The following is a 19,844-nucleotide window of genomic DNA, read 5'->3' on the forward strand; positions in this document are numbered from 1 at the left end:
GAAAGAAACCCAATAATACATGCTGTAAAAAAGGCTTTCAAAGAACAGGTGTGACAGTGGCGCGCTGAGGCCAGTAAACGGCTGCAGTAGTCATATGTCATTGCAACTGCAAAGTAAAGAAAGACTGCTGGGGACCACCGGAGCAACAAGGAATTTAAAGGGCATCTGTCAGCAGATTTGTTCCTATGGCACTGTTTGACCTGTTACATGTGCACTTGGCAGCTGAAGGCATCTGTGTTGGTCTCCTGTTCATATGTGTCCGCATTGCTGAGAAAAATTATGTTTAATATATGCAAATGAGTCTCTGGGAGCAATGGGGGTGTTGCCATTACTCCTAGAGGCTCTGCTCTCTCTGTAACTGCCATTCCCTCTTCCCTCTGATTGACAGGACCAGGTGTGATGATGTTTTCACTGCCTGATCCTGTCAATTAAAGTGCAGGGGGCGCGGCAGCTGCAGAGAGAGAAGAGCATCTAGGTGTAATGACAACGCCCCCGTTGCTCCTAGAGGCTAATCTGCATATATTAAAACAGAATTTTTCTCAGCAATGCAGACACATATGAACATGGGACCAACACAGATGTCTTCAGCTGCCAAGCGCACATACAACAGAGCAGACCATTTCATAGGTACAAAAACTACAAATCTGCTGACAGATGCCCTTTGGGGTCCATTCACACATCCGCAAAATGGGTCCGCATCCGTTCCGCAATTTTGCTGAAAAGGTGCGGACCCATAAATTTTCAAAAGGGCCGAAATGTGCTGTCCGCATCCGCATTTGCGGATCCGCACTTCCGTTCCGCAAATAAATAGAAAATGTCCTATTCTTGTCCGCAATTGCAGACAAGAAAAAGCATTTTCTATGAGAGTGCCGGCGATATGCGGTCCGCAAAATACGGAACGCACATTGCCGGTGTCGGTGTTTTACGGATCCGCAAAACACATACGGACGTGTGAATGGACCCTAAAAAAGCCAGTACTATTTTCTTTCTTTTAGTATATTCCCTTCAGTTGAACACATTTTGATATACACTACAGCAGTGTTCCTCAACTCCAGTCCTCAGGGCCTACCTGTCGGTCATGTTTTCAGGATTTCCTTAGTATTGAGCAGGTGATATAATTAATGTCAATGCATCAGGACTTACCACAGGGGTTCATTCTGTGGGATATTCTCAAAACATGACCAACAGCTGGGCCCTGAGCTGAGGAACACTGGTCTAGAATACGGCCACATGGTCAGGTTTCCTGATGTAGTTTTGTAAGCCAAAACCAGGAGTGAATTCAAAAAAGAGGAGACGCCCTGTCTGTCCTTTATACTTTGAATCCTTTTATAAGCCACTCCTGATTTTGGCTACCAAAACCCGCAACAGGAACCCTGCCAGTGTGTCCTTACCCTTATAAGCAATGCTGTGATTGACCTGGCTAATTTAGGGCTCATGCACACAAACGTCTTTTTTTTCCCCGGTGTCTGTTCAGTTTTTTTTGCAACCTGCATAGTGAACCATTTACTTCAATGGGGCCTCAAAAAAACTGAAATGACTCCGTGTGCTTTCCGTGTCCGTATATCCACATTGCTGCTCTGCAAAAACACAGAACATGTCCTATTATTGTCTGCATTGTGGACAAGAATAGGGCTGTTCTATTAGGGGCTGTCTGTTCCACAAAATGGGTAAAGCAGACAGCCTGTATCTGCAATTTACAGACCGCAAAACATCCAACGGTTGTGTGCATGATCCCTTATACCGATTGAAAACTAGCCAGGTCATGTCCAATTTGGTGAACTACTTCTGGTCCAATGTTCATTTAGGCTACCCTATAATTTGCTTCTCATTCTGTATTAGTAGGCGAGTTAAAATTGCAAGGTAATGTTTGTTTCCTGATGTGCAGAGATAAAAGGAAAACCCAAAACCAGGGCGCTCTTGATAGAAGTCACTCAAGCTATTAAAAAAAAGAGAAAAATGATCCTCTTTGAAGCTAAATATAGTTTAAAGAACATATGCACATCAGCACTTTCATCATGTAGCGCCATTTACATCAGAGAAAGCTTCAGAGTCTTCTGCTTGCCAGAGAACGTCTCTGCTTAAACAGTGCCACGTCCAGTTCTGTTCTCTGAAGCAGTGCTAAACGTGACATCCCCCCTAACCGATTATGTACTTTACAAGAGTCCCACAAGAATCTGCTGGGCGTCAAGCAGCTGGGGCCACAAGTGATTAGCTGTGACCTATGGGGGAACAAAGCAGCAAGTGTTCAACTCCCCGCCAGCGCCACCACATGGGAAGCACAGCATTACACAGCTCTCATTAGATCACTGGGTAGTCTGTATAATGCACTGACATGACGAAACACTGTGTAGTTGAATGCTTTACTAACCTTATATAGTTGCTAGAAAAGCAAACAAAAAAAAAAAAACACACACTTTGCCATTAAAAAAAAGTTCCCCCAAGGGAAGAGAAGATGCTATATATAACAGTGCCAACCTCTCATGTACAAGCGAAGACTCTTTCCGCCTTGCCATACCATGAGCGCCATCATCTGACCTGTCAGCTGTAACCGTGCACTTGATTTCCTAACTGATAAATCTTGTGTTTGTGTTCCAGTTTGTGTAGGACAATGTGAGCATTCTGCATGGTTTCACATTCCTGACCCACAAAGAGGGCACATACACTGCTCCCACCAGACAGTTATGATGCCAGGAAGATCAGCATTGTTTTACCACTGCATGTTATCAAGCTTAACCTGAATCATTTCCATTGCCAAATGAACAACACTGTAAGGCCCCATGCACATGACCATATTATTTTGCAGATCCATTGACTTCAATGGGTACTCGTCTGCGTTTTGGAGACAAGTACAGGACATGTTGTATCTTTTTTGCGAACGGACATACGGATGCGGAAAGCAGACAGATCACCTGGGTGCTTTGTGCAACCATATGTCCGATCTGCAAGAAAAGATAGATAATGTCCGCAAAAATGCAGATCCACTGAAAACAATGGGCATCCTGCCTCCATGTTCCCGTCTATCAGTCCCTTAAAGGGCATCTGTCAGTAGATTTGTACCCTATGTAACTGGCAGACCTGTTCCTATGTGCACTTGGCAGCTGAAGACATCTGTGTTGGTCTCCTGTTCATATGTGCCCACATTGCTGAGGAAAAAGATGTTGTAATATATGCAAATAAGCCTCTAGGAGCAACGGGGGCGTTGCCATTACACCTAGAGACTCAGCTCTCTGCATCTGCGCACCCCCTGCACTTTGATTGACAGGGCCAGGAAGCATAAACGTCATCTCGCCTGGCTCTGACTTCTTTTAAAGTCAACCAAAGTGCATGGGGTGACAATAAGCAAAACTGAAGCTTAATTTTTGTGAGTGATGCACAGACAATGAAACAGCTCTTGTGTGTATTCCTCCTGTAGACTAACGTATACTACAACATTGCTCTGCATTGCTTTACTCTCTACTATGTCTGGTATAGCTCATGAGGAGCCACTGCACAGCACTGGGATTCAAAGAACGTTCAATACTTTGTTGAGCCTTTTGTTGCAATTACAGATGCAAGTCTCTGTTAGTGTTGGACATCTAGACATTGGGATTGTTGCTCATTCTTCCAGGCAAAGCTGCTCCAACTCCTTCAAGTCATCTAAGATTCTTAATTGAATTGAGGTCTAGGCTTTGACTGGGTTATTCTAAGACATTTATACAGCATGTTTCCCATTAAACCACTGAAGAAGTGTAGCTTTACCAGTATCTTTAGGGTCATTGTCCTGCTGAAAGGTGAACCTCCAACCCAAGTCTCAAAATCTCGGGCAGACTAAAACAGGTGCCTTGTGTTTTCTACCATCCATCTTTCCTTCAGTTTTGACCAGTTTTCCAACCCCTGCTGATGAAAAGCATCCCCACGGCATGATGGTGCCACCACCATGCTTCACTGTATGAAAGGTGTTCTTGGGGTAATAGAAAGTGTAGTATTTGGCTCACACATATTGTGTCCTATGATGACCAAAAAGTTCTATTTAAGCCTAACCAGAAAACAGTCTATGTTTTTGGGGAGTTTGACAATACATGCAGTTTGGTGAACCCAAAACATGTCTGCTTATGCATTTCCTTAAGGTATTTACCAGGAATTAAGAAAATAGAATTACTGAAAATACTTAAACATTACTTTATTATAAATATATTCCCAAACACCTTTGATTAGTTATTAGCAATGGCTTGTTTTGTCTGGGGAGCAATCAGGGCAATAAAATGGCTGCCGTCGTATTAGTACACACAAAACCTGTCCTACACAGAAGGACAAGTTACTTCACAATACTGAGCTAAAGAGCTGCCTCATCTTCCTCTCCATTTTCAGGGATTATGATCCTGCTGAATCTCTGTAGAAATGGAGTTCACTGAGGAGACTAAGTACAGCGGAGGGATTGGGGTGTGACTAATGAGCAGCAGCACTTGTATGCAGTCTCCATTACCACAGTCTGTCCTGTCCGTCCTCTCTATACTTCATGTCTCCTCATGAACTCCATTCCTACAGAGATTCAGTTAAAGAACATATTAGACTGTATTCAGGATCATAACTTGCCCTCCTGTGTGATTAGGACAGGTTTTGTGTGTACTAATAGGGTGGCAGCCATTTTATTTCTCCTAATGATTGCTCCCCTGACAAAACAAGCCATTATAACTAATGAAAGGTACTTGGTAACCTATTTATAATAAAGTAATATTTAAGTATTTTCATTTTCTTAATTCCCAGAGAACCCCTTTAAGCAGTGGCTTTTTTTCTGGCCACTTTAGTGTTATCATTGGTATCGGTGTTGAATCCTTGCCTGGTCTGTGATTTTGGTGGGTGTCAGGTTTGTAGTTGTGCACATTTTGTCATCATGGATTTAATGTACAATCACTCAGGAACCTTTAAGGACACGTGTATTTATGCTCAAATCATGTGACACTGACTGCCCCCAAGGGGACCTTATTCAACTACTTATGTATCTTCTGAAATTGGTTGGATCAGACCTTATTTAGTGGTTTCGTGGCAACGGGGGTGATTACATTTGCCCTCGACATTTTAGTTTTTAAGTATTCATTTAAGTATTTGTTTTTCATTCCACTCTATCTGGATCATTTTGTCATGTCCATTACATAAAATCTAAATTAAAATCTGTTTTAATTCAAGGATGCAAAGCAAAAAAAAAAACATTCCTACAGAGATTCAGTTAAAGAACATATTAGACTGTATTCAGGATCATAACTTGCCCTCCTGTGTGATTAGGACAGGTTTTGTGTGTACTAATAGGGTGGCAGCCATTTTATTTCTCCTAATGATTGCTCCCCTGACAAAACAAGCAATTATAACTAATGAAAGGTACTTGGTAACATATTTATAATAAAATAATATTTAAGTATTTTCATTTTCTTAATTCCCAGAGAACCCCTTTAAGCAGTGGCTTTTTTCTGGCCACTTTAGTGTTATCATTGGTATCGGTGTTGAATCCTTGCCTGGTCTGTGATTTTGGTGGGTGTCAGGTTTGTAGTTGTGCACATTTTGTCATCATGGATTTAATGTACAATCACTCAGGAACCTTTAAGGACACGTGTATTTATGCTCAAATCATGTGACACTGACTGCCCCCAAGGGGACCTTATTCAACTACTTATGTATCTTCTGAAATTGGTTGGATCAGACCTTATTTAGTGGTTTCGTGGCAACGGGGGTGATTACATTTGCCCTCGACATTTTAGTTTTTAAGTATTCATTTAAGTATTTGTTTTTCATTCCACTCTATCTGGATCATTTTGTCATGTCCATTACATAAAATCTAAATTAAAATCTGTTTTAATTCAAGGATGCAAAGCAAAAAAAAAAACATTCCTACAGAGATTCAGTTAAAGAACATATTAGACTGTATTCAGGATCATAACTTGCCCTCCTGTGTGATTAGGACAGGTTTTGTGTGTACTAATAGGGTGGCAGCCATTTTATTTCTCCTAATGATTGCTCCCCTGACAAAACAAGCAATTATAACTAATGAAAGGTACTTGGTAACATATTTATAATAAAATAATATTTAAGTATTTTCATTTTCTTAATTCCCAGAGAACCCCTTTAAGCAGTGGCTTTTTTCTGGCCACTTTAGTGTTATCATTGGTATCGGTGTTGAATCCTTGCCTGGTCTGTGATTTTGGTGGGTGTCAGGTTTGTAGTTGTGCACATTTTGTCATCATGGATTTAATGTACAATCACTCAGGAACCTTTAAGGACACGTGTATTTATGCTCAAATCATGTGACACTGACTGCCCCCAAGGGGACCTTATTCAACTACTTATGTATCTTCTGAAATTGGTTGGATCAGACCTTATTTAGTGGTTTCGTGGCAACGGGGGTGATTACATTTGCCTTCGACATTTTAGTTTTTAAGTATTCATTTAAGTATTTGTTTTTCATTCCACTCTATCTGGATCATTTTGTCATGTCCATTACATAAAATCTAAATTAAAATCTGTTTTAATTCAAGGATGCAAAGCAAAAAAAAAAACAAAAAAAAAAAAAAACACACAACAACAAAAAACAAAAGGGGTGCATATCTTACGAGGCACTGTAACACAGTGTTATTAGTTTTAACCAGAGCCAAAGTGCTCTCATAACAGTGAAAGCCACAGTGTACCCCATAACTCTTGCTGCCCGTTAAAGCCACCCATCACATTAATCATCATTAAGAACTTCGCTACCGTGAAATTATTGCACTCCATTCTCTGCACACGGCCGTTGTTCAGCAGTTTCGTGCATTTGGGGGCCGCAATTTGCGGTCCCCAATGCACGGGCACCATCCGTGCGGCTTCCGCGACGGATCCAGACCCATTCAACTTGAATGGGTCTGTGATCTGTCCGCACCGCAAATAAACACTGAACATTTTTTTGCAGTGTAGGGACACTGACAGAAACTCCACGGAAGCACTCCATAGTGCTTCTGTGGGGTTTCCTGTCTCCGTTCCGCACCGAGCTTCCAGATTGTGGACCCATTCAAGTGAATAGGTCCGCATCCGTAATGCGGTGCCCGCATATGGCAGACCCGCTGTTTGCGGGCCGCAATACGGGCACGGCCTAACAAAGGCTGTGTGCATGAGCCCTCAAAGATGCTGCTGTTGGTTTAGCAACCAATCTTTCTGTACCATTGGGACTCAGACACACAAGTCTGTATACTGATGATTGCATGCTACAAAAACAGCATAGGGCTGTGCACCCATGTTACAGATGATAATGAGATTTTACATAAAAAGCTTTACAGATAAAAAGGGAAAGTCTCAGTTTGCATGTAGTTCCTCCTTTCAGCGGTCAAAGATCTATGAAGCAAATATACTCTACCATTCCAGCATCGGGATTCCCAGTTCCAGTCTGATGAAAAGAGGACATCAGAGCTTCTGCATTTGTTGGCAACTTCTCCTTTTCATTTCCACCTTCCACATCTTGATTAACCATTATGTTCATATTCCCAAACCCTTCTTTACCAAACACCTGATCACAAAGACAAATCTATGTTAGAAATGGTTGCATGTTTTCTCTATAATCAAGTAAGGTTGCCCAAATTTCTTGTACTACTGCTGCCAACAAAGCTGCATTGACAGCCTAAAATTATAATAATACAAATAAAATAAAATTTTGCGAGGGCCAGAAGTAATTAAAAGACAAAAAATCCATTCACCTACTGGATGTTGCATTCAGGCTCCCATCCCCGCTACTTCAGGATACCGGGGGACCAGAAGTGTGACGTCCCATCCGTGCTCACGTGCACTGTGCAGCCATTCACTGAACCTAGTGGTGATATGTTCCCAAGAGACGCATGACCTCTGCAGTCTTGTAGGACACTTGGGGACACATCACAGCTGATGCAAATGAATGGCTGCTGTAGTGCACGCGACCACAGATGGGACGTCACACTTCCAGCCCTCTGTTAACCTGAATAAAAAAACAAACTTTCAATAATGTAATTTACCACAGTGAGCTATGTGCAGACACTAAAAATCTGCAAGAAAAAAAAAGTATTAAATAAATAAAAAATATTCTTCATCGAAAGTATTGTTTTGAAAAGTTGAACTGTTGATGTGACCATTCAGGCACTAAATGCCTTGGTTACATTTTGTAGAACGCAATACTGCAGATTATGCTCACTCACACCAGTTACAGGAGTAAGAGAACTGTGCAATATTTATCCAATCAAAGTCACCCCTGAAAGGCATAGATGAGACTGAGCAGGTTCCAAATATTTTGAAGCACAAATCAAAATGATGGCCACAACGATGGCATATATCAGGAAAGCTCAACTTGCGGCCCTCCAGCTGTTGCAGAACTACAACTCTCAGCATGCCTGGACAGCCTACAGCTAATAGGTCATGCAGGGACTTGTAGTTTTGCAACAGCTGGAGGGCCGCTGGTTGAGCATCCCTGGCTATATCTTGTGACATTTGGCGAGTCTTGCCATTTTTAGGAGTGGAGTGAAAAGTAGGTCAGGATTTCAGATTAGAACACCTTCAAGTCTCATTTAGGATGTGTGACATTTTAAAAAGTTGCATCTCCATGCCAGGCAGGCACCCCTCTGGTATACTTTTACAGACATAGGTGGACATCACATTGCACTTGCGCCAAATATATTATTACTGTGCACCGCTTCATAAATTTGGTACAAGCTCATAAAGCAAAGACAGACTGACACCCAAACCACCACAAATGATAAATACCCCCCTATGTGGTAATAAGAATGAAGCATGTTGTGTATACAGTACCAGGTCTCTGTTTCTTGGGCACACTGTGCTCGCATTGACTTGCTGCAGCCTTTGGAGTAAACCATTAACCAGACTCTCTCGGTCTTTCAGCTCAATAAACTGAAAAGCCATCTGTTGCCGTATGCTGATAATGATTGGGTTTGGCAGAAGACTGGTGTCCTCCATCTTCTCCACACTTACTACCTTCAATCATGGAAAAATTATTAACAAAAGGGATGATTTAAACAAAATCAGACTCTTTTGCCAGATACTAAGTTTCATACATACCGCTATACACAAAAAATCTTTCCATACTGTACACATATAAAGCAGGAAAAGCTCTAAAATCTAGAAAATATGGTTATGCAAAACGTTTATGCAATCCACTAATAACATTTTCAGGTTCAAAGGTGAGAAGCATTTAGGGAATTAATCCATACTATCCTACAAATCTGTTTATACTGGCAGAACAACATAGTATCAGGTGTCCACCAGCTAAAAAAACTCCCGTAACAATACCACGTGATACAAAAAGAAGGTAAAAAACAAGGGGGTTGTCAATTTCTAACGACTTCCTTACCAACTCTCTCTCTCAGAAGGTCCCATCCATAATGTGCGTCCAGCTTTGCCAGCAAAAAAGCAGAACGTGGGGCAGTATGAATATAAAATTTAGCGACCCATACTCCTGATCGCAGTACTACTCATGTGTCATAATAGTCTTAAAAGAGGTTGTCTCACTTTAGCAAATGGCATTTATCGTGTAGAGAAAGTTAGTTAATACAATGCACTTACTAATGTATTGTGATTGTCCAGATTGCCTCCTCTGCTGGCTTGAATCAATTTTCCATCACATTATACACTGCTCGTTTCCATGGTTACAGACCATCCTGCAATCCATCAGTGGTGGTCATGCTTGTACACTATAGGAAAAAGCATTGGCCTCTCTGGCGGTCGGAACCTTGAGAGAGCGCAAATGCGCAGCACCTCCCAACCCAGCCACCTCATATCTGCGTTGCAGTGGTGGCGATATTCTTCAGAAACTAGCAGTGTATAATGTGATGGAAAAATGAATCAAGCCAGCAAAGGAAGCAATATGGACAATCACAATACATTAATAAGTGTATTATATTAACTTTCTCGACATGGTAAATTCTGTTAGCTGAAGTGAGACAACCCTTTTAACAGTACAAAAATGTTATGGAAAGAAAAAAGTAAGAATAAAGTTGACGTATCTGCAGTTTGTAAGAAGATGGTTGGTAGGCAGGCTGTCTTGTCACATGCCCTGGTTACAGGCTAACCTATAGAGATGTTAAGTTACATGTGCATTAAAGGGAATCTGTCACCAGAATCATCACCATTAAACTAAAACTATTGTCTTGCAGCACTTACAACCTCCTTTCCAGATGTGCTTTTCTTTCCTTGCTGCTTGCTTTCTATCTTGAAAAAATCCACTTTATTCCTTATGCAAATGAGCCAGTAAGGTGCCCAGAGGGACAGTATTTTTGTTCAAAGGTGCCCAGGCCCGCCCTCCAGCAGAGCCCAGGCACACCTCTCCTCATACTCTACGCCCTCCAGCAGCGCTGTGTCTCCCCCCCCCCCCCACTATATCATTAGCAGAGAACCCCCCCCACCTTTTCCTTCAGTGTCACTGACAAATCTTGCTGCGCTCTTCCAGCAGAGGATGAAACAGTCACTGAAACATTGGAGGCTGATTCCCTCAGTTGAACGGGAAGAGTGGAGGCGCTTGCAGTGTTCGGAACGGAGGGCATCAGCCTCAAATGTTTCACTGGGCATGCGCCGAGCCCAGTGACTGTTTCATCCTCTGCTAGAAGAGCGCAGCAAGATTTGTCAGTGACACAGAAGGCAAGGGTGGTCGGAGTCTCTGCTGTTAGTGATATAGTGTGTGGGGGGGGGAGACAACAGCGCTGCTGGGGGGCGTAGAGTATGAGCCGAGGAGAGGCGTGCCTGGGCTCTGCTGGAGGGCGGGCCTGGGCACTCAATGGGGGTGTTCCTGGGCACCTTTGAACAAAAATAACGCCCCTCTGGGCACCTTATTGTCTCATTTGCATAAGGAATAAAGTGGATTTTTTTCAAGATAGAAACCAAGCAGCAAGGAAAGAAAAGCACATCTGGAAAGGAGATAGTAAGTGCTACAAGACAATAGGTTTAGTTTAAGGGTCCATTCACACGTCCGATGTTTCTTTCCTGATCTATTCCGTTTTTGCGGAACAGATCTGGACCAGATCTGACCCATTCATTTTCAATGGGTCCGGAAAAAAAAAAAAAAAAAATTAAAAAAAAAAATCGGACAGCACAATGTCTGATTTTTTTTTTTTTTTCAGCACCCATTGAAAATGAATGGGTCCAGATCTGTTCCGCAAAAAACGGAACAGATCAGGAAAGAAACAATAGACGTGTGAATGGACCCTAATGGTGATGATTCTGGTGACAGATTCCCTTGAAGTTAAAATTGTCAAATCACCACCTACTCTACATTAATATCTACATTTTAACTAGCCTGAATAGGTTGTGTCCAGGGATCTCCTAACCCATTTGGCACCCCAGAAAGGAGTAGATTAGGTGGCCATGTATGTATGTGACCATCTTCTTTGTAATTTTATGGAAGTATTAAACATTCAATCACAGAAACTACTTACTGATCACATACTGTACATGCATGGGCCAGTCTTTTTCTTTATGGAGTGGAAGTGGGGAAGAAGGAGATCCTCATTCTCCAAACAGATTGAGTCCTAAACGTGGGACTAACATGTATCATTTATAGTTTCTACTTTTGATATGCCATAAATGTCTCAGATGGTTATTGCAGTCCTTGGAATTAGTTCAGACAGACCATGTAGCTCTCAGACCAGAAAACGTCATGCATCCTGGTCTCTAGCAACAAACCAGATTATAGCTTTCATTATCCTAATGTCCCTTTGGAAAATAAAAACGGCCATCTAATTGGTGGATAAAGGCTACTAGCCCCCTATCCTTTGTGCCAAAATGTCTGAATGACCACTCTGAATCAAAACAGAAAATGAGATCATCTTATGCATCAGATGCCGTACCCACATCAAAAGACTAAGCAGGAAAACATAAATGGCAAATTGATCAAAGTCCTACCTCTTTGAGTGGTATAATAACATTGCAAACGCCATCTTCCTTACTGGCAAAGCAGAGATAGCTGTCAGAAGTATATATCCTGCCAGGCGTATGGCATCGGCTGAAGGGTGTCCACAGAGAACAATCCACAACATCATACAAGCTCTCAATTCTTGGAAGCTTAAACACTGGCTCGAAAAAACTCCTTTTGTGCTCTTGCTTCTAGATCCCTTTGACAAGAAACACCAGATTACTCTTTATTTCTTATGATATTAACCAAAGTATAATGTCAACTAACCTATATTATTTGAACAAATCAATGTTACAAACATTTGGACAGCTTTCACACGGCTGTGTGTGCTCTGCGATATGCAGTCCATGTGATGGCCGCATTTTTCCGGACCATCTGAGGTCCAGGTTAGCAGAACTCAAAGCATCATAATGATCTATGGTGCAGGGAGCTCAACTCCCAAGAGCCACGGTTGGTCCAGAAGATGTAGCCGTCACACAGATTGCATTACATGGATATGACATTTTTTATTAAGGTCAATTACATGAGAAAGCCTGAATGATAACATTTCATAGCCCAATGCCTGTTGCCATTACTGAATAATAGACAGTCATCATATTTAATGTACTTTAAAATATTATCAATTACAGCAAATGTCTCTGTAATTTCTTCTCAAGATCCTGTAAAAAAAAATATTCAGACCAAAAGCTGCGTAAAGCATATGAGAGAATCTGCTTATCTGCACATAAAGTAGACCAGAGAGATAGCGGTGACTTCTTTTACAATAACCGAGCAGACAGACCCCATAGGGCTTCATCAGGATTATACTGTGTCATATCAGAAAACTGTGCACAACTCCGTCACGAGCAGGAGTAATGACACTTCACACAAAATATTGCGCACAACAGATAAAAAAATAAAATAAATCTGTATACACTACTGATGTGTAACCCTATTAGCACCTAGATGGAGAAAGGACTGCAATGTGATTGACAGCTCTGCTCTAGGTGTCTGTTATACCTACAATAAAATATTTCCACTGATGTTCTGTGTATGATTCTGTGAAACTTAAAGGGGTTGCCTCACTTCAGCAAGCTGCATTTATCATGAAGAGACAGTGAATACAAGCCACTTACTTATGTATTCTGATTCTCCATATTGATTACTTTGCTGGCTTGATACATTTTCTATCACATTATACATTGCTCATTTCCATGGTTACGACCATGCGGTGGTCATGCTAGGCTGGGACAGTATGAGTGCACATAGGCTGGCGCGTTTTCCTATAGTGGGCAAGCACGACCACCACTACTGGATTGCAGGGTGGTCGTAACCATGGAAATGAGCAGTGTATAAACAAATCATGCCAGCAAATAAAGCAACATGGACAATGACAATACATTAGAAAGTGGCTTGCATTAACTAACTTCCTCCACATGGAAAATAACATTTGCTGAAATGAAACAACCCCTTTACCCATCCCTGTGCTTTTGGCATACATATATTGCTGTCTATACATACTGGTTTAGAACATTGATCTTCCAACACAACAACACAATTTGAAATGAGTAAGAAAATTTACAGCCTGTCCTCTATACACATAGGGATGATTTTATTAGCAAATATCATGGCAAAGCGGTTTTGCTCAGTTTTATGACACAGTTGTCACTTTTATTAAAAATTGGACAGGACTTAACAGGAGGGAGTGGAGCTTCCAATACAAACTGGAGTAAATTATAGTGCGAATCTACGCCAGAGATTTTCTGGCTCCCGGACTTCCAGAGGTTATACAGAATTTATTCAGAGGCTTGCACCCGGCTCATCACAGGGATTGCCTAAACAGTGAGATATCGGAAAAGCATGGTTATGCAATCAGATGGCTTGAAGAAGGGCTGGTGACCAAAAACATTTGCTGCCTATAATCTGATTTGCAACATAAAAGATGAGAAACAAAAAACGTACTGAATGCAAGTCTAAAAAGTGTGCAGATGTTTAACCTCTATACATGAATCTGCTCTTTGCTACAGGGGAGCCACCAGGTCACTACCTCTTAGAATAATTCCGGTGCGGCTGGCTGCGGGCCACAGGGTCAGAGACACCGATGCAAAGCACTGAGGGATCATGCAGTTCTCACAGGTAACAGTCAGAAGTCAGGGTAGGTGGAGTCAGAATCAAGGAATCGGGCAGAGGTCGGTACACAGGCAGACAAAAGGATTATAGCTCTTTACAGCCCTATTGCTCAGACAAAGAATAAAAGATACAGCTGAGCACATACAGCCCAGGCTGATGAGGAACTGGAAACAGCCGGGCAGCAGCTCACAGAGCAAGAGAAGGTCAACCCTTGCAGTACTGCAACTGAGGAGAGAGATACAAGAAACAAAAGTACTAATTCACACACAGGCAGCAGGCGCCAGTGCACACGGGATAGTAGCAGCAACAAACCCCCATCGTAACACCATGATTTTCTTCTTCCATCTTAACAAAATTTGGTGCATCTTACTCCTGCACGCTACTGATTGAGACTGATATATGAAATGCCCGTCTCAATAAATCCCTCCTCAATACTTAACCCCATAAACCCTAAACCCTGAAATGATCTAAATAAATAGCTTGAATAATAATGAACTCCTAACTAAAAGCAGATGACACTGCTTCCTCCTTCCATGAAGCACAGGAGGCAAAATATAAGCTAGCCCCAACCTACAATCAAAGCACAGTTCTCTTCTAGGAAATGTCTGTGAAAGCAGAAGTCCTGTGTGTGCAAAGCAACAGCAGTACTGTCCTTTGTAGCTGAGACTTCTCTGCAGTAGTCTGCAGCATTGTTCAGTTTCTAGAAGATACATAGTTAAGTTCAACCTTTCTCAGATCAATTGCACAACATTAATTGCTACTTTTAAGAAGCTGTGCAGTGTCTTCATATCAGTGTCATCATTATCAATGATTTTGAAAAGGAATCAGTGCTTGCACGACCCCTGTCTGGGGAGCAATCATCAGTGGAAACAAAATGGCCACTGTCCCATCAGTTCACACAAAACCTGTCCTGATCACACATGAGGACAAGTTACTTTACAACACTGAGGTAAAGAGCTGCCTCATCCTCCTCTTTACTCGTCAGGGATTATGATCCTAAATACAGATGATAAGAACTTTAGCTGAATCTCTGGGGAATTTAGTTCATGAGGAGACATTAAGTACAGAGAGGACGGACAGGACAAACTGTAGTAATGGAGACTGCATACAAGTGCTGCTGCTCATTAGCCACACCCTCCTCTCATGGCTCCTCAGCATCTCCATACCCAAAGAGATTCACCTGTATTCAGGATCATGATTCCTGACAAGCAGAGCAGAGAGGAGGATGAGGCAGCACTATGGCTCATTGTGGTGAAGTAACTTGTCCTGCTGTGTGATTAGGACAGGTTTTGTGTGTACGTATAGGGCGGCGGCCATTTTATTTCCACTACTGATTGCTCCCTAGACAAAACAAGCCATTCTAAGTAATAAAAGGTATTTGTGAATATATTTATTATAAAATAATATTTAGGCATTTTCCTTTTTTTAATTCCTGGAGAACCCCTTCTCCATCAACGTTACGGACATTTGGGCTGCTTTCACACGGCTGTGTGTGGTTTGTGAAATGCAGTCCATGTGAAGGCAGCATTTTTCGGACCATCTGAGGTTCAGGTTAGCCAATGGGTTTTCTCTTTCTTTTAATATACCCCCAAATCATATTTGCATTTGCAGCCGCTGCCTGACATAGAGTACTGCTGCTTAGCTTACTTGTAACCAGAATATACAAGTCCTTTTCTTGTTCTTCTCCATGTAATGTATATACAGCCATATTAAAAATACCGGATCCGTCTCTCCGGTGTCATCCGAAAAAACAGATCTGTTATTTTATTCACATTTAAAAAAAATCTGCACATGCGCAGACTGGAAAACCGTATCTATCAAGGCTGCAATTTCTTGAACACTTAGTACCACATCCGTCATTAATACATTTCAATGCTGCAGTATTTTTTCTGGCCAAATACTGTAAAAGGGACGGAACAGAAGACATCCTAATGCATACTGAATGGATTGCTTTCTATTCAGAATGCATTAGAATAAAACTGATGCGTTTTTTTCCGGTATTAAGCCCCTATGACGGAACTCAATACCGGAGAACTTTAACGCTAGTGTGAAAGTAGCCTTAGCCAGAGACAGGCGAGCCATAGCAACTGTCTTAAGGGAGCAGTGGAAAAGAATAGGGGACATTAAAGGGGTTCTGCAGTTTTTCTTACACTGATGATCCATCGGCATCTGATCGGCTGTTTGAGAAGGCAGAGGCGCTGGCAGTAGTGCAGCGGCCTTGTCGCTATTTACCACAGGCCCAGTGACGTCATGACAGGTATCACTAGCCTGGGCAAGGCTAAGCTCCATTCAAGTGAACGGACCTTAGCCGCGCCCAGGCCAGTGATACTAGTTGTGACGTCACTGGGCATGTGGTAAACAGCGAGAAGGCCGCAGCGCTACTGCAAGAGCCGCTGCCTTCTCAAACAGCTGATCGGCAGGGGTCCCGGGTGTCAAGCCCCCGCCGATCAGATGCCGATAATCTATCCAGAGGATAGATTATCAGTTTAAAAAAACTGCAGAACCCCTTTAATAAAAGCTGTTTTTATAAGGTAATTACAGATCTTTTGGCAATCATTGACAGACTAACTGAGGTATACATGCCTAGCTGTAATAAACTAGCAAATAAAATAAAAATATGACAGTAACCCTTTAATTGGAGTTCACAAATTCAGGACATGGCCTTGATATTTATTGACTGCAGTAAAGTACTGAATAGTTAGATAATTTGTTGGATGGCCTAGCACAACAAGGAGCCAAGTATCCCTTTAAAATTATTAGAAGATGCCAAATAATGGCTTCCCAGGATTTTAAATGTTAATAGCACATTACAGGATAGCAGGCATTAGTACTCCAGTCCACACCAAATTTCATTATACCACTTCAGTCCATTTGCAAAACCTAAGCCAGATGTACCCCACAACATCAGTCTGAGATTAAAAGGAAGAAAAAAAAACGGATGGAAAGTCAATAAGCAGCAGGATGCCTAATAGCCATAATTATTATGTGCTCATGAGCAGAGCCAGAAGAGTATTTTTAATGACTATTAGAGATTGATTCATTAACTATTCATGTGCGTACAGATCTAGACTACCAGGAAGCGCAATACACCTGACGGTCCCTGCGACAAAGTAAAAAAAGAGAGGACATGCCAAAACCAGATCTTTCAAGGTCAAGATGAATTTAAAGCTATTGTAATTTACCATCTAATCTCTAAAATGAAGATCAAGCAGGATTTGTATGCAGTTTATGAAGCCAAAGCCAGGAGTGTTTACAAAAAGAGGAGATGACGGTCTTTTCTTTATAGGTGTCCTCCATTTACGATCTGTCTCCTGGCTTTGGTTTCAAAAACGGCATCAACAAACCTAAATGTGGTCTGGTGTACTAATCTGTATAATCAGCATATAAGAGATATGTAGATATATAGTATAACATTTATGAAGTTTCAAAATAATGGACGTTTAAAAAGGTGTTTGCCCATGAACAGCATTCATACCACAGGATAGGTCATACATATAGGATTGCTGGAGGTCTGATCACAGGGACCTCTACAATCACAAGAACGGGGATTCCCAAGATAGCCCATCGATGTACTTAACAGTTCCATATACAGTGAATTCACATTCTCGTGATTAGTGGAGGTTTCAGCAGTCAGACCCCCGGTCAAAATACATTTATCACCTATCTTGTGCATAAGCAATAACTAGTATTCATGGGCTGACCAATTTAAAGAGGACTTTTCATGGGTCCGGACTTTGTTAACTAAGTTGCAGGACATGTAGAGCGGCGCCCATTATATCTGGCCGCCGCTCTGTTCGCCCGCAGTGGCCCCCGTTGTCATCTCCCGCGCTATATGCTAATTACCACTATCGGAACACCAGGGAGGAGACATCAGCTTCTCTCCTGGGCGTTCCTTCTCCCTGGCTGTAGCGCTGTCCAATCGCAGCGCAGAGCGTCACAGCCAGGGAGAAGGTGAGTTTTTTTTCCTCAAACAGGGCAGTATAGTATGGCGAGAGAGCTGCATGAAATTAAAAACACTTACCTCTTAGTGATTTGCGATGGTTGCTGCAGATTTTGGTCTAGTTCATAGATTTCATTGTCCAGCAGCCTTCTGACCGTCACATCTGCAAGCTGCTCCATTATTCTAAACACCTCATTGATATCAAGAAACATGGAGAACTCCCGTTCTTTCCCATGTGTGTACACCATGATGATATCCGCCATAAGAACGTTTGATGCTCTTTCGAGTTTCTGAACGTCCACCCAGGGGATCACAAGTTTTACTTAAAAGAGAAAAATAAAAATATAATGAAAAAGTGCTGTCAACTAATTCCAATGCCATTTAGCCAAATTATTTATTCAGACTTTATATTAAAAGGGGTTGTCCAAGTGTTTAAAGCTGAAGACTTAACTTAGGAATAGGTCATCAGTGTTTGACAGGGGTCCAACTCCAGCACCCCAGCCGATCAGATGTTTAAAGAGGCCATGGTGCTCCGGGTTAGCCCCACGGTCTTTTCCTAGGTCAGTGATGTCAAGTTCACTGGTCATGTGGCCTAGGCACAACTCATTCTCATTTAAGTCTCTATGTGAATATTCTATGTAAATAGTTTTTTGTGTTAGAGATTTTTACAGGTAGTACAAACCCAATCTGTAAGCTAGTATCAAAATCTCAGCATGTCTAGAGTAGGTAGCAGATAATTGTACTAAAAGAAGCCACTTTAATCCGGAAAAATAGGATGCTCACACAACAACGATACAAAAGGATACTGTATAGGACATGAAGCACTTGTCAGAGATAAAAGGATCAATAACACATAAAAATCTGTTGTTTCTCTAAAGAAACTGAATACAATCAATCATAGGAGAAGACAGGATCCAATATTAATAAAGGTTAGTGCATGATTACTGAAACAGGCTCTCATTGCTGATATTGACTCGTACTGGGTACACATGTAATGTGTACTGACTTATTACAATTGATGGTTCTTCAGTTTTAATAATTCTTTGCAGTCAATGACAATGTTTCAGACATACTGGCACCTACTTAATAAACGCTTTTAAATATTAATCTTTACTATACTGTTAAAAAAAAAAAAAAAGATGAACTTCCACAATACTATCCAAGGGGTAATCCATAAATACAATAATTGCTATGGACTTCAGATGCAGATTTGTGCAAGTAAAAATCCATAGTGGAATACACCAGGTTTTACAGACCTAGTCCACATGCTGTGGAGATTTTCCACATAGAAACTGACCCGCAGTGCAGATTTTAAAAGCCAAAAAGCCACAACAGTAAATTTTTGTTGCAAATTTTAAGTGACCGTTGTGTGCATCCGTGGCCGTTGTGCCGTTTTCTTTCGCGGACCCATTGACTTTCAATGGGTCCGTGGAAAAATCGGAAAATGCACCGTTTGGCAGCCGCATCCGTGATCCGTGTTTCCTGGCCGTGAAAAAAATACCTGTCCTATTTTTTTCACGGCCAACGGTTCATGGACCCATTCAAGTCAATGGGTCCGTGAAAAAAAATCACGGATGCACACAAGATTGTCATCCGTGTCCGTGATCCGTGTCCGTTTTTTCCTATCATTTCAATGGCAAACTTGACTTTCATGTCCGTGGATCCTCCAAAAATCAAGGAAGACCCACGCTCTCTGCGCTTTTATTGTGTTAAAAAAAGTTTTTATTGATATGCAAATGACCTGATATGAGTCCTGTATCCGGAGATGAGTCAAGCGGAAAGGAGCCCAGCACCGCCCCGCGTCCTCCGAATCTCCTCCTTGCTGGCTGACGTCACAGAGCTGGAGCGCCGAAATCTCGCGATGCGTAAGCTAGCGCATGCGCAGTGTCGGCATCATGTTTATTCCCTGTACTGGCA

General features: G+C 41.8%; 1 protein-coding gene across 1 annotated transcript in view; it reads right to left on the minus strand.

The window, feature by feature from the left end:
- The window catches only part of TBC1D8 (TBC1 domain family member 8), an 89,280-nt gene that overhangs the window by 16,770 nt on the left and 52,666 nt on the right, over positions 1 to 19,844 (minus strand). Inside the window, 5 exon segments of the mRNA XM_044284566.1 lie at positions 7,352 to 7,501; positions 8,767 to 8,949; positions 11,869 to 12,036; positions 12,038 to 12,077; positions 18,009 to 18,249. Of these exon segments, the coding sequence (XP_044140501.1) occupies positions 7,352 to 7,501; positions 8,767 to 8,949; positions 11,869 to 12,036; positions 12,038 to 12,077; positions 18,009 to 18,249 (782 nt within the window).

This window comes from Bufo gargarizans, chromosome 3 (genome assembly GCF_014858855.1).
Source record: "Bufo gargarizans isolate SCDJY-AF-19 chromosome 3, ASM1485885v1, whole genome shotgun sequence".
NCBI classification, from domain to species: Eukaryota; Metazoa; Chordata; class Amphibia; order Anura; family Bufonidae; genus Bufo; species Bufo gargarizans.